At 49.1% G+C, this 12,441-nt stretch overlaps 1 protein-coding gene across 10 annotated transcripts in view; it reads right to left on the bottom strand.

Moving 5' to 3' along the window:
* Positions 1-12,441, bottom strand: part of CCDC85A (coiled-coil domain containing 85A) — a 189,901-nt gene that overhangs the window by 176,849 nt on the left and 611 nt on the right. For 7 of the 10 annotated variants that reach the window (XM_077915452.1, XM_077915459.1, XM_077915454.1 and 4 more), the window contains exon 2: positions 4,661-5,624. In XM_077915452.1, coding sequence (XP_077771578.1) covers positions 4,661-5,624 — 964 coding nt within the window. Of the gene's footprint in view, positions 1-4,656; positions 5,625-12,441 lie in introns of all 10 variants that reach the window. The other 3 variants (XR_013389589.1, XM_077915455.1, XM_077915457.1) reach the window with 1 other exon arrangement.

The raw sequence follows: 12,441 nt of genomic DNA, 5'->3' as shown, positions 1-12,441 counted from the left end.
CTAAGCCATCTAGGTTTTCCAATAATAGCTTGCCTCTTAAAATATTTAGAAATTTCTTAATCTGTATTTCCAGTATTAAGCTCTGTCATTAAATCAAAATGTATTCTCATGAAAATGCACTATGCTTTGCATACACAAGTATGGTATGATAATTGGTTCTATTTTTCAGACCTTCTTAAACTGATGTCCTATCGAAGCATGTTTAAAACTACCAGATTGCCATACTGAAGCTTAAGGATCAAAAAGCATCATCTACTTCTTTTACCAGCTACATGTCAGTTCACACAATAGAAAACAACACTCTGAGGTCCTCAATTTAAATCAGTTCTGGTATTCTGTAACTTAGAATTTTTCTCCCAGGAGACATTTAATTCCTATTGTCCAAAATCATTCATAAATGATGTTCCGATTTTTTCTAAGCAAAATAAAAGATTTATGAGAGCAATTACTCATGCTATAGTGCACCACTACTTAATTTACAGACAACCTTGCTTCAGAGAATTCCTGCTGGGCTCTTCCACTCGCAGGTTATCTTACCCCTCGTAGACAAGGTCATTTTGTGTTATCAGCGTTTTTCGTTCACTCATTAATAACCTCAACAGAGAATAAGGAGAAAGCCAAAAACTCAGAGTAAAACTTATGAGGTGGGAGATGTGAAACGCAGTATTCTCAGTGGGAAACATTCATTAGCATCGCAGGCGTTACTTGATCTACATGCACCATCGGCATCCACTATAAATGGGTTAGAAATCCATGTGCTTCTTTCAGTCTGGATGTGAAGCCTTGAACAAGTAGCTCTTATCTACTCATATGCCAGAGTTTCCCCCAAGTTCACCTAAAAATCCCATCCACCAAAAACTCAAATTTTCAACACGTACCCCAAAGGTGTTTATCTGAGGACCTTGGTCTGGGGTCAAGGGTTGAAGTTCCATAGTACCTGCTGGTGCCAGTCCTTCTCAGTCTTGGAATTCAACAATGGAAGGAAGGATGTTAACTTTCATCTTCCCAAGACGCTTGAGTTCCTCACCACTCCACACACACGTCCACCCATCTTATACAACATGCACTCACCCAGGGAGTGGTTTTCACCTGGTCTGAGCATTAGAATCACCGAGGAGCTCTTTTCTGCAACGTACACAGGGCCAGACCAATTCAATGTGTATCTGCAAGTGGGGCCCAGGCATTGGTCATTTTTTCAAAGCTACCACAGTGATTTTAATCTGCAGCCAGGTTGAAAAACACTGCTCTCTCTGAAGCAGTGGTTTTGAATCAGGGGCAATTCTAGCCATTCCCCTACCCCCCTGGGACCATTTGGAAACGTCTGGAGACATCTTTAATGATCACAAACTGGAAGTTGCTCAGAGCCCAGAATGTTGCCAAACCTCCTAAAATGCATAAGGCAACCCGTTACGACAAAGAATTACCTGGTCGTGCCACTGTCGAGAAGCCCTGCTCTAGAGAAAGAAGTGGTAGGAGAAACAACTTGCTCTTTCTAGAGATCCCTCACAAAAGAAGGAAGCCCTAAGAAGCTTTCAGGAGGAAGCTGAACACACACAACCCTGACACTCCATCCAGCAAGGCCGAACGTAGTTCTAAATGGACCCTGCCTGACACAAACCCATAGTTTCCTCATGGGTGCTCTCATTGGCTAGGGTGCTGTGGAAGGACAGCGTGAAGCTACTGGTCACTGGGACATGCTCTAAGACCACTAAGTAAACGAGACCGACCAGGATAATTAGGCAACTTTTTCAAAAGGTCGATAAACAACAGATAATGTCTAGATGTAAGGGTGTTGAATCTACTTCCTCTTTGCACATGGAATTCTCTGCAAATTAAAAAAAACAGTTGAATAATAACTTCTAAAAAAAAAAGTAAATGAATTCATGAGCATGTTGTTCAATCTGGAGGGGTTGTTTTTCTGTTTTGTCTTTGCTTTATGCTGTTCTTCAATCAGCTACTCATTTACATGAGTCTTAGCTATTTTTAAGAAAGGAAAAGTACCCCACATTCACCTTTGTATCCAGTTGGAAATTAAGCCAACTGTTTTAACCAAAGGAAACTCTTGGATACGCAGTTCATCAACTACTTCCTCCACTGAGTTTGTACCAAGACTTAAGGATGTCCAAGGCACAACCAACTAAAACAGTAATTGTTTTCACTGATGTTCCCTCAGGGGGTACATGTGTCTTTTTGGAAGGAACGTTACAAGTAAGACAATATTATGCCCATATGTGTTTCTTTTCCATTTCATTCTGCCATAATGCAGACTTACTTCCACCTGCTTTCACCTACTTTTTCTTCATTCAAAAACGTGCAAGTGTTCATCCAAAACATTCATTATCTCACACAAACTCCAAACAGAATGAATCTATAAATGACTCAATGAATCTGCAATTTGGGATTTATCTTGCTACTGGTTCTCACTTGTTTCTAGGCCAACAATTCAACCGAAGTGTGGGGGGATTAAAAATATGAAAAGTCATGTCTTAGCAACCATATCAAAAATTAATTTGTAACGGCAGGATACATGCAGGCTACCAGCGCCCAAGTTTACAGGCTGATGATCCACACACACCTCTTTGTGCCACTTCATTTTCCAATGAATTATTGAATAAAAATGCAATGCAAATGTACTACAAATATACTTTGGTGAGGATATCAACTGTCAGCAGATTTGTCACTTAAGAATGAGAAAACCTGAAGTAAACATAAGAATAAAATACAATGTCACTCTAAATGATGCATCTGTTATACAGAAATTTTAGCCAAATAAAATGGTTACATTTTAAAAATCATTTGCTCAATCAATAAGCTTATCTGAATGCAGGCAATAATAAGCCATGATGTAACGTCATCCTCATCCAGAAATATACTTTTATGCAAGGTATTGCTTAAAAATTGCACTTGAAATCTTTTCTCATCAGTTAATCATGTGTTGATCAAACTTGAGGCGTTCTTTTTTTCAAAGAGCACTCTGGGAAAGAAAAGAATTGTTTCATAAATGAACTACCTGCCCCCTAAGTAAATTTTTTTGGGGGGTTCAAGATACAAAGTTTCCCTAAAATAGTGCACAAATATACATGTTCAATTAAAAAGAAATTGAGAAATCGGAAAGTCATTACTCAACTTTCCAGGTAACCCATTAACCTCCTGAAGACCAGCTTCACGGCTAACGGCTCACCTCATCAGGGTAACATAACTAAAATATCTTTTTAAATGACTTTCATCTCTCATGAGAAGAGCACACCCAAGGCTGCCCACAACAATCAGGGCGGCTTCTGGGCCAGTCCTGGAAAGAGGGAGTGAGGGTGCAATTAACGTAGGAAGGGCCCCAGCCAGCCAGCCAGGGGGCCTCTGCACACACTTGACTTTGCTTCTCCCGGCCTCCACTTCCCAACCCAACCCAAAAAGCAGCAGCATCCCATCTTCCCCATCCTTTCCAATTCCATCTGCACATAAAAGAACTTTGGATGTATTAGAAGCCAAGCTTCAGGAGTCAATTTTCAGCATCAGGAGAAAAGGATTAGGATGAAATGGGATCCAACAGGTAAATCCCCAGGTACAATATTGACAATTTACCCCTTCGTGTCACTCACTGCTCACACTGGCCGCCTCCACCACTGCTCAGAGCCGACTGCACAGACTCGGCAGCAGCTTTCAATAAAGCAGAAAACCTCAGGTATTTTGGATGAAAACCCCCTACAGTTTATAAAACCAAACACGTTAGTTCTAACTCAACCATAAGTAACATCAAAGGATTGGGAGGGGGTTTTCTTTGTTTTAAGAGATGATTTTTTTCCCTCTTTGGTATTCAAAGTGGTTTTAAACCAAGATGCAGAAAATTTAACTCCTTCCAAAAGGCTCAGGGTCAGGTTTAGAGCTGTCCCAGCAAACGCAGTGGATGTTACTACACTCTAGAAGCCAAAGGAGTGTCTGAACACATCTGTACATTTTCAGGAGGAACATTTACACAACTCGGGGAGGCTGGCTCGCAGTGTAAAAGGGCATGCTCTTCAAAGTATGTGTAAGGGAGTCAGGGAGAGGGTGGTGGGTTTTGAAAGAGTATGGAAGGAAATCATTTGATGTGTTTCTCCTGCAAAGGGAAGTTCCCCCAACACGTGGACAAAATCAAGGTAAAAGTCAGGCCTATGTACAGGCATTCAGGCAACGCGGCATCAAGCCTGTTGAGGGACACCGTATTTCTTTCCAGTGTTACTGTTTCTCATAATAAATATTCCTTTCTTTATGCACATAAGCTGTGAACCGGATTCAAAAAACCTTTTGGTCAGCCGTTGCTTGAGAACCCCAGTGGGAAACTGTACACAGCTAGGAAAATACTCCAGTTCAAGACCAGAAAACCTTAGCTGGGTTCTCTTTTATTCTCCATACCCACACACCTCGCCCTGAATTCTTGTTTCTCTCCTTCCCCTGACTCCTCATCCCCCGTCTTCGCCGGGCTTACTTGACTGAGAACTGTATAAACTAAAACCAATCGAGGCGAAGAAACACAGGGAGCCTCGGAAGCAAATGCTGGCTCGGGTCCCCAACCCACTCCCTAGGCAGCACCTGCGCTTCCTACCGTGGCTGGAAAGCCCTCCACGGTTCATGACTCTCTAGCGTCGCCCCAGCCAAAGCGGTTCCCCAGCACGTACTGACCCACCGTTCATGCCACTGTAGACACTCCGGTGATGGGGTGACGCGTCCTCCTGCGCCTGCCTTCGGAGGGTGCCCTCCCTGCTGCCTCCGCCGCTGCCACTGCCGCCGCCTCCTCCGCCCACGAGTTTGTGATCGGGGCTCCCCCCGTAATGCTGTTTGAGGTGCTCAGGGCTGGTGCCCCTGGCTCTGGGGAGATGCTCCAGGCTCCCACCGAGGGCGTGTTTCTGCAGGTGCTCGGGGCTCCCCCCACTGTGCCTGGCGTGTTCGGGGCTGCCCCCCGGCCTGTGCTTCTGAAAGTGCTCTGGGCTCCCGCTCAGCACGTGCTTGGGCAGCGTTTCGGGGCTGCTCCCGGGGTGCGGGTGCCTTTGCTGTTCGGGGCTGCCCTTGCACAAGGGTTTGTGGTGCTCGGGGCTGGGTCCTTTGAGCGCTTTTGGGTGATCCGGGGTCCCGGAGGCCCTGGGTTTCGGGAGATGCTCGGGGCTGGTGCTCCTGTGCTTGGGGTGCTCCGGGCTGCCCTCGGCCCGGGGCTTCTGCAGGTGCTCCGGGCTGCCCCCGCTCGCGTGGTGCTTGTGGTGGTCGGGGCTGTCGGTGCTGCCCGTGCTGGAGGTGCTGCTGCCGTCGCCCACGTCCCGCACGTAGGGCGCCGTGGAGGCCGTCAGCTGGCACAGGCTGGCCTGGCTGTCGATGGAGCAGCGGCTGCCCGCGCAGCCCGCGCCCTTCTCCTCGTCCAGCAGCACGCAGAGCTCCTTGAGCTCCATGTTCTCCTTCACCACCTCCTCCTGCTTCACCTCCAGCTCCTTCAGCTTCTGCAGGTATAAGGCCACTTCCTTGTGCATCACCCCGGCCGTGTAGCGGCCCAGTCTCTGCCACTCCCGGGACACCCTCTTGCCTTTCTGCCGGTCATCATCCAGGAAACAGCAGAGGTCCCTCAGCTCCTGGTTGTCCTCCTGGAGTTTCTGGTTGATGTCCTGAAAAGAGGGAGGTGCACAGTTGAGGCATCATCAGGCTCAGACCTCCTGGCAGGGAGGCTGGAACTGGTGGACTCTGTGGGATGCGAGGGGGCGGGTGAGAAGCTGAGAGGAGGGGAGAAGCTGATGACTGGCATTAAAACAACAATCGTGGGCACTGGTTACGCTCCCTGTCTGGTGCTTACCTGTATGATCGAATTTTCACAAAATATTGGGGGGATAATGATTATTATGCTTCTTTTACAGAGGGGGAACTGGACCTCAAAGCTGGCCTTCCCAAGGCCACCCCGCCAGTATCTAGGGAGCAGCCGGTTACTTAACAAGAAACCAATAAAAACCAAGGATCCCTGCCCCACCTTCCAGGGAGACACTGGCTGCTTGGGATCTGAGAAATGCTTCCGACTCTGAGGCGACAAGCTTTCACCAGCACAAACACAAGCACTGCCGGGTGTTCAGCCCTTGACACGAGAGGAACAGCCCGGATCCCACGGGGGACCAGCACAATTGCCCTCTAGTGGCGTTCCCGTCCCGCGCGTCTAAGCCCCACTGGCTGTCCCCCCTGAGCATCTCCTGGGCTTCCCACAGGAAACACAAGCAACACCAAGCTCTTGCGGGATTTCCAAAGCCGCCCCCCCAAACTGCTCCCCTCAGCAAATGCCACCTCCGCCCATCCTGCTGCTCTTTCTAAGAGCCTGTGGTTATGTCTGGCTTCTCCTTCTCCCTCCCCTTTCACTTCTGAGTCAAACGGGTCTTCTGAACCCCACCTCTGAGATTTATGTCATCTTGTCGCTCCCATGCTTACCTTCCTTAAAAGAACCTCCCTGCCCTTAGGACAAAGTGCAAAATCCTTCAAGTCTCCCCAGACCCCCAATCCTCTTAACCTGGCCCATTTCTCCCGCATGACCAGCGGTCCACTCATTCATTCACAACCACTTAGTAAGCATCTACGATGTGCCAGGCACCAGCCCAGGTGCCAGGCAGGTGTCAGGGGACACGGCAAACACCCTGACACCCTCTGGCTTTCATTCTGGCGGGAAAAACTGGCATAAGGTAAGTATAGAGCACAATGCCGTGCCATGAAAAGTGCTGGGAAGGAAACTAAAGGAGATTAAAGAAAACTATTTTTTAAGAGAAGGCACCTCACTGAAGAGAATATTGGAACAAAGACCTGGATGAAATGAAGGAGCAAACGTTTGAGGGAAGATGATCCCAGGCAGAGAGAAGGGCAGGTATTTGCCCTGAGACCAACATGGCTGACGTGGTGGTGAGGCCAGGGTGCCTGAAGCACAGCGAGCAAGGAGAACAGAGCTGGGACAGATGAGACCCAACAGGGTGGGTGGCAGGGCTGGCTAATGCTGGGCCCTGGCAGCCACGGAGGGACTTTGGATTGTTGGTGAGCTGAGGATAGAGGAGTGACACAACAGGTTCCTTTTATAAAGAATCACCATAGTTCTGTGTGGAAAACAAACCGGAGGAGGGGATAGAAGAAAAGGAGACCAGGCAAAGGTGGAAGTCAGGAGAGATCAGCGAGGAGGCCACCAGGCTGATCCAGGTGGAGGCAGAGGAGAGTGGGTTGCACAGAGGACAGCCGTGAAAGGGCGGGACCTATCCCCCACCCCCAACTGAACCCCACCGACACTGGCCTGGTTTCAAGGCCCAAGGAACAAGTCCTTCCACTCTTTCTCTTGGAATGCATTCCCCTAACAACCTAAAGGCCTCACTTCATAGTCACATCCCCACAGAAGCCGTCCCTGACCACTACCCTCTATCTTAAGCAGATCACCGCGGGGCACCTGGGTGGCTCGGTCGGTTAAGCACCTGCCTCCGGCTCACATCATGATCCCAGGTCCGTGCAGTCAAGTCCTGCATCGGGCTCCCTGCTCAGCGGGGAGTCTGCTTCTCCCTCTCCCTCTCCCCCAGCTCCTGCTCCCTCTCACTCTGTCTCTCTCAAATAGGTAAAATCCTTAAAAATATAAGTAAAGGAGGTTGCCTCATATGCTCGACCATTATCCCTTTCACTTTCCCTCTGTGGCCCTTATTGCAATCACATATGTTTGAATGTGGCTATTAGAACTCACCAGACTCTAGTCATAAGAATGGTGACCTCATCTCTTCTGTCCACCTCTACGTGTCCAGAACACAGCACCCCCACTGTCGACACCTGAACCAAGGAACTTTGAAAATGCATTGTGAAGTCCCCCTTTCACACAAATAGTAAAGGGACCATTTCTAGAAGCACCTTGGTTTGGTAGGGATGAGCCAGGGGGTGGTATTATAGAGCTGCTACCTAAGATTTTCCTTTGCATTATGAAGCCAGAAAACCTCTAGTCTTCCAACAGAGAACTAGAGGCACTCAGAGGAGACTTAATCCCCTTAAACTCAGATTCCTTCCAACACTTTGTCTGATACTAGTGAGAAAATAAATATATAACATCTGCCAACCACACCCTGCACCCTCTGACAGTCTTGGGCCTAACGTGGGAGTCATTTTCAAGGCCTGAGAAAGAAGATCTCGCACAGCGTGGTTTTAACTCCAATTCTAACTCTTGGCATCCGACTATTCTGTTTGTTTCTGATGCCCACCTCTTCCTTCTCATTGCCACTTTCTGATCTCAGGCCTGGCCATCTCCAAACACCTCCCGCCTGTATCTAGCTTCCCAACTAAAAAATACTGTCCTCTTCCCTATATGAACTCACCGAAGAGGAGAGATTCCTCTGAGAAGCCTCCCCTAACGCTGGAACAGCGGCTGGCATGCAGCAGAGACAAGCACAAATGAATGAATGAAGTAACTTTGCCACTCACCACTTAATGCCTGTAAGCATTCATTGGGCATTTTTTTTTTTTTCCAAATGTAGCTACCTTAGCCTCTGGGGGGTGGGGGCAGAGTCCATTCTAAAGTCTTTCTTTGTGTAAACTGATGCGCCTGGCATGGTGCCTTGTGTACAGTAAACAGTATGAGTTTATGAAGCCCTAGGCCTGTGGCCAAAACAGGATGTGGCTCTGGCTCCGGAGGAAAAAAAATGTCATATTGTAGTCTCAGTAAGCCTCTGCTAGGTAGGAGTCTGTCACAAGAGAGTAGACGATCTGTTGACATTGATGATTTTAAGGGAAATCAGAAGGTGGGGATACTCTGAGAAAATAACACTAAAAAAAAATTTAATCTTTCTAAGCTTCAAAAATTATTCTTACATTTAGTTTAATTCTGGTACTTCATAGAAAGTTCAAGTCATGTTCTTCTCCAACTAAATGAACTTCCATCTGAAAATACTTCCTTTTGACCATCCCACAGCTTTTCCTGATTTCTCCAGAACTGGGAAATAAATAGGAGTTGTGCTACCTCGGGCCTCACGTAGCTAATGCCTTTCCAAATGGAGTGAAGCATGTGTACTTCCCAGAATTCCAGTTGAGGTAGAAGAGGTAATGGCAAAAAAAAAAAAAAAAAAAAAAAAAAGAGGTAATGGCCTATTTAGCTTTCTTTATCACGCCTTCTTCCAAGAGTAAATAATATTCTTAGGGATACAATTCTGAGCTATTTCCTTTCCCTTCTGTGGAACAGCTAAGCAACCGATTTGATAATAACCTTATAATCCAGCTTCCTCAAACCTTCCACATTAAGATGCGGGTTTCCTTTTCAAAACACTAAGTGTCCCTTTAACATTGCCACTGGCCACCAGATGTTATCCATCTGTCTGAAGTGGACTTTTAAAAGGTTAAACCCACCTCATTGCATGCCTCTCAAAACTTCATACGTGAGACTCTAGAGAACTGTATCTGTGGTTAAAGAATTGTTCCAGTTGGCTATTTTTCTTCATTGCAGGGCGGAAGAGGATTGGTGTGTTGGGGAGCAGAGAGGAACATTAATGTGATGCATAAGAAATCTATAGATTCAGTTCCCCCCAAATCTGCCCCCTGGCCCCTGAAATCCCAGGTCAGAGCAACCTGAGCATTGCTATATGCTCAGCAGTGCACAGACATGGTTCTCAGACTCCAACTCCTTACAACATCAGAACCAGAATCCCCTTTCTCCACCCCTTGCAGGATCACACGTTCTAACCAGAGAATGCCAACTAGCTGAAAGAAAAGCCCATTTTCAACATCCGATATCTGTGTGACCTTGAGAAAGCTATTTAACCTCATCTACATAGCATTTAATCCTCATCAAACCTCTTGTGGAATTAGCATCCCCGCTTAGCAGATGAGAACACTGAGGCTCAGAGAGGTTCACAGCTTGCCCACGCTGCCCAAATTGTCAGACTCCAAATCCTTTATCTCCGCGCCGCCCCACCCTGCCCTACCCTTGAAATGCTGAAACACTGACAAGTCGGCCAGTGCTTGGATCCAGTCACAGGCCCCTCAAAGGAAAAACTTAGCTCCCATCTCCCCGTCTCTCTAGCTGCAGTACCACCTGGTAGCCTTGAAAATACTTAGATGCAATTTCAAAAGCAGATCACAGAAAGGAACATAAAAAAGAGAAGCGTTGTGGCCTGAAGTACCCTAAATTTACCATCCTCAACTGGGACTCCCAAACCATCAGAGCCAAAAACAAAACCAAAAAATCCTTCCTTCTAGTTAAGCCAAAATAAATAAGTGCACAGATCATTTATTCAGTCGACCACATTAATGGATCATTAGAGTGTCCAGGGATGTTCTGAGCGAGGATGATGAATAGGAGGGAGAAGGCTGGCGTCTCAGCAGGGCTTTACCACAACCCCTCAGGGCTGGGCCCCAGGCCCTGGAGGCTCTGATGTAACTGGCCAGGGAAGGGAGGAGTAGAGGCTGCATCAGAAAGTAACCAGCCTCACCTTGCCAAACTTGTTAAGGAGGTGGACAGGGAAGTCTTTTGACGTCAGGTCATGAATCTCGACCACCAGGAGACCCTCCTACTTGGGGTGAAACTGCCCTTAGCTGGCCTCATAGGTATTTCTCTAAATGAAGCTACTAGATTGAAGATTAGGCTCCCCCACCACTCACCCAGGGCCCCCCTCCCCACACACACACACACACACACACACACAAGCAATCCACTTAACCCAAGAGAACCTGCAAGTATTTCTGAACTACGATGTCAATGCTCCATACTATTAAAATCCTTGGGAAACTGATTAATTACCTAATTAAAAACTCTTCCAAGCTACATTATAGTTCAAACCATGGAAGATTAAATTGGAAGGTTATGAACCACATAGCTTTGTCCAGCTTTACCTAAGAAACCCAACCCCGGAGATGCACGCCCCTACATTCACCCGGCCTCTCCTGATGACTGTATCTACCATTGTTTTGTAGTCAAGTCCAGGATTAAAGCGTCCCCTACATTATCATAAAGCACTGTCGCGACCCCCGAGGAGATGGTTATTATCATTTGCATTCTATTGATGACTAAAATGAGGTTCTGATAAATTAATTACCCAAGCTCACCCTCCTGGCGAGTGAGGATTCTAGATGCAAAACCACCTCTGAAATGATCTTCCCACTACACCAGCCTGCCTCTAACTCCCCATGAGTCTGGTACTTAATAAATACTCCATTAGTAATGAATTAAAGGAAAGGAGAGTGTAAGCCTTGGGATTTTCCTGACTGTGGGATCTGCCTAACTGCACCCACTCTAGGAACTATATGACAGTGAGTTGGGGCCCCGGGAAGGCCATCTCCACTTGCATCGGGCCCAACCCCCAGGTGAGCATCTAGCCTTCCGCCCCTCCGCACCTCTTTGCCCCCAAATCCCAGAGCTGGAGCCCTAAGAAAGTGTCTACAGCCTGTGATGCGGGGTGGGAGTGCAAGGGCACAAGAACAGCATGTGCCTGCAGGAATTCGCTCCCTGAAGTCCCTGCAGTGTTTTCGTTTGTGTCTGGCTTCCTATAAACAAAAGCAGAACAATGAGAGGAAGGAATAGCGGCAGGCAGCAGCGTGCGCAGCGAGGGGAGGAAGTGTGCGGGGCGCGCAGGCGGGGCGGGGCCGGGCCGGGCTCCTCCAGCCCCGCGGGCAGGCACCCCGCCGTCCCTCGCAGGGCCTCCGGGGAGGAAAGAAGTTGATGGGTTTTGCTGGTCTTCTTCTTCTTTTTTTTTTTTTTTTTTTGAATTTTTATAATAGCAAAGAGGGAAGGCTGATTTAAAAAGCACGCACCCCTGGCTGACACTTGGGGCTGTACCTTTCAAACCCCCTCGCCCCCCCCATCAATGCCTGGGGACATTATAATCAAACTGGAGGTGAACGGGCAGGGGGGTCAAGGAACCCCAGATGCCGCCATCTGACCCGTGGAGGAGGAGAGCGGAGGAGCAGGTGGGCACCGTTAAGGCCGAGCTCAAGCTCCTCTCCGCGGGCGCCCCCTCCCCGCCGGGGCTGCAGAGCACCCGCTGCCCCCTGCACTGGCTCCTCCGCGCCCCCGCCCCTGCCCGTGACCCGGCCCCCAGCCGCGGCTTCCCCGGAGCTCCGAGGAGAACAGAGGTCCCGGCCCGCGCGTCGGCTCCGTCCCGACCCGGCGTCCGCGGCGCCCGCTCCTCCCGCCACCGCAGGTCCCGAGCGAGAGCCCCGCGGGCGCGCCCCGCCGGGAAGGGGACCGACCGCTGCCGAAGTTCGGAAAAGTTTCCCAAGGGCCGGGCTGGGGCGCGGGGGGCGGGGGCTGCCCGGGAGGATCACCTGGGGGGGGCGGGGGGCTGCCCGGGAGGATCACCTGGGGGGGGCGGGGGGCAGCCCGGGAGGATCACCTGTGGGGGGAGGCGGGGGGCTGCCCGGGAGGATCACCTGGGGGGGGGCGGGGGGCTGTCCGGGAGGATCACCTGGGGGGGGCGGGGGGCTGCCCGGGAGGATCACCTGGGGGGG

The sequence above is a fragment of the Canis aureus genome, chromosome 11, assembly GCF_053574225.1.
Source record: "Canis aureus isolate CA01 chromosome 11, VMU_Caureus_v.1.0, whole genome shotgun sequence".
NCBI lineage: Eukaryota > Metazoa > Chordata > Mammalia > Carnivora > Canidae > Canis > Canis aureus.
The sequence above is the reverse complement of the archived record's forward strand: the minus strand, read 5'-3'. Positions and strand labels throughout refer to the sequence as shown.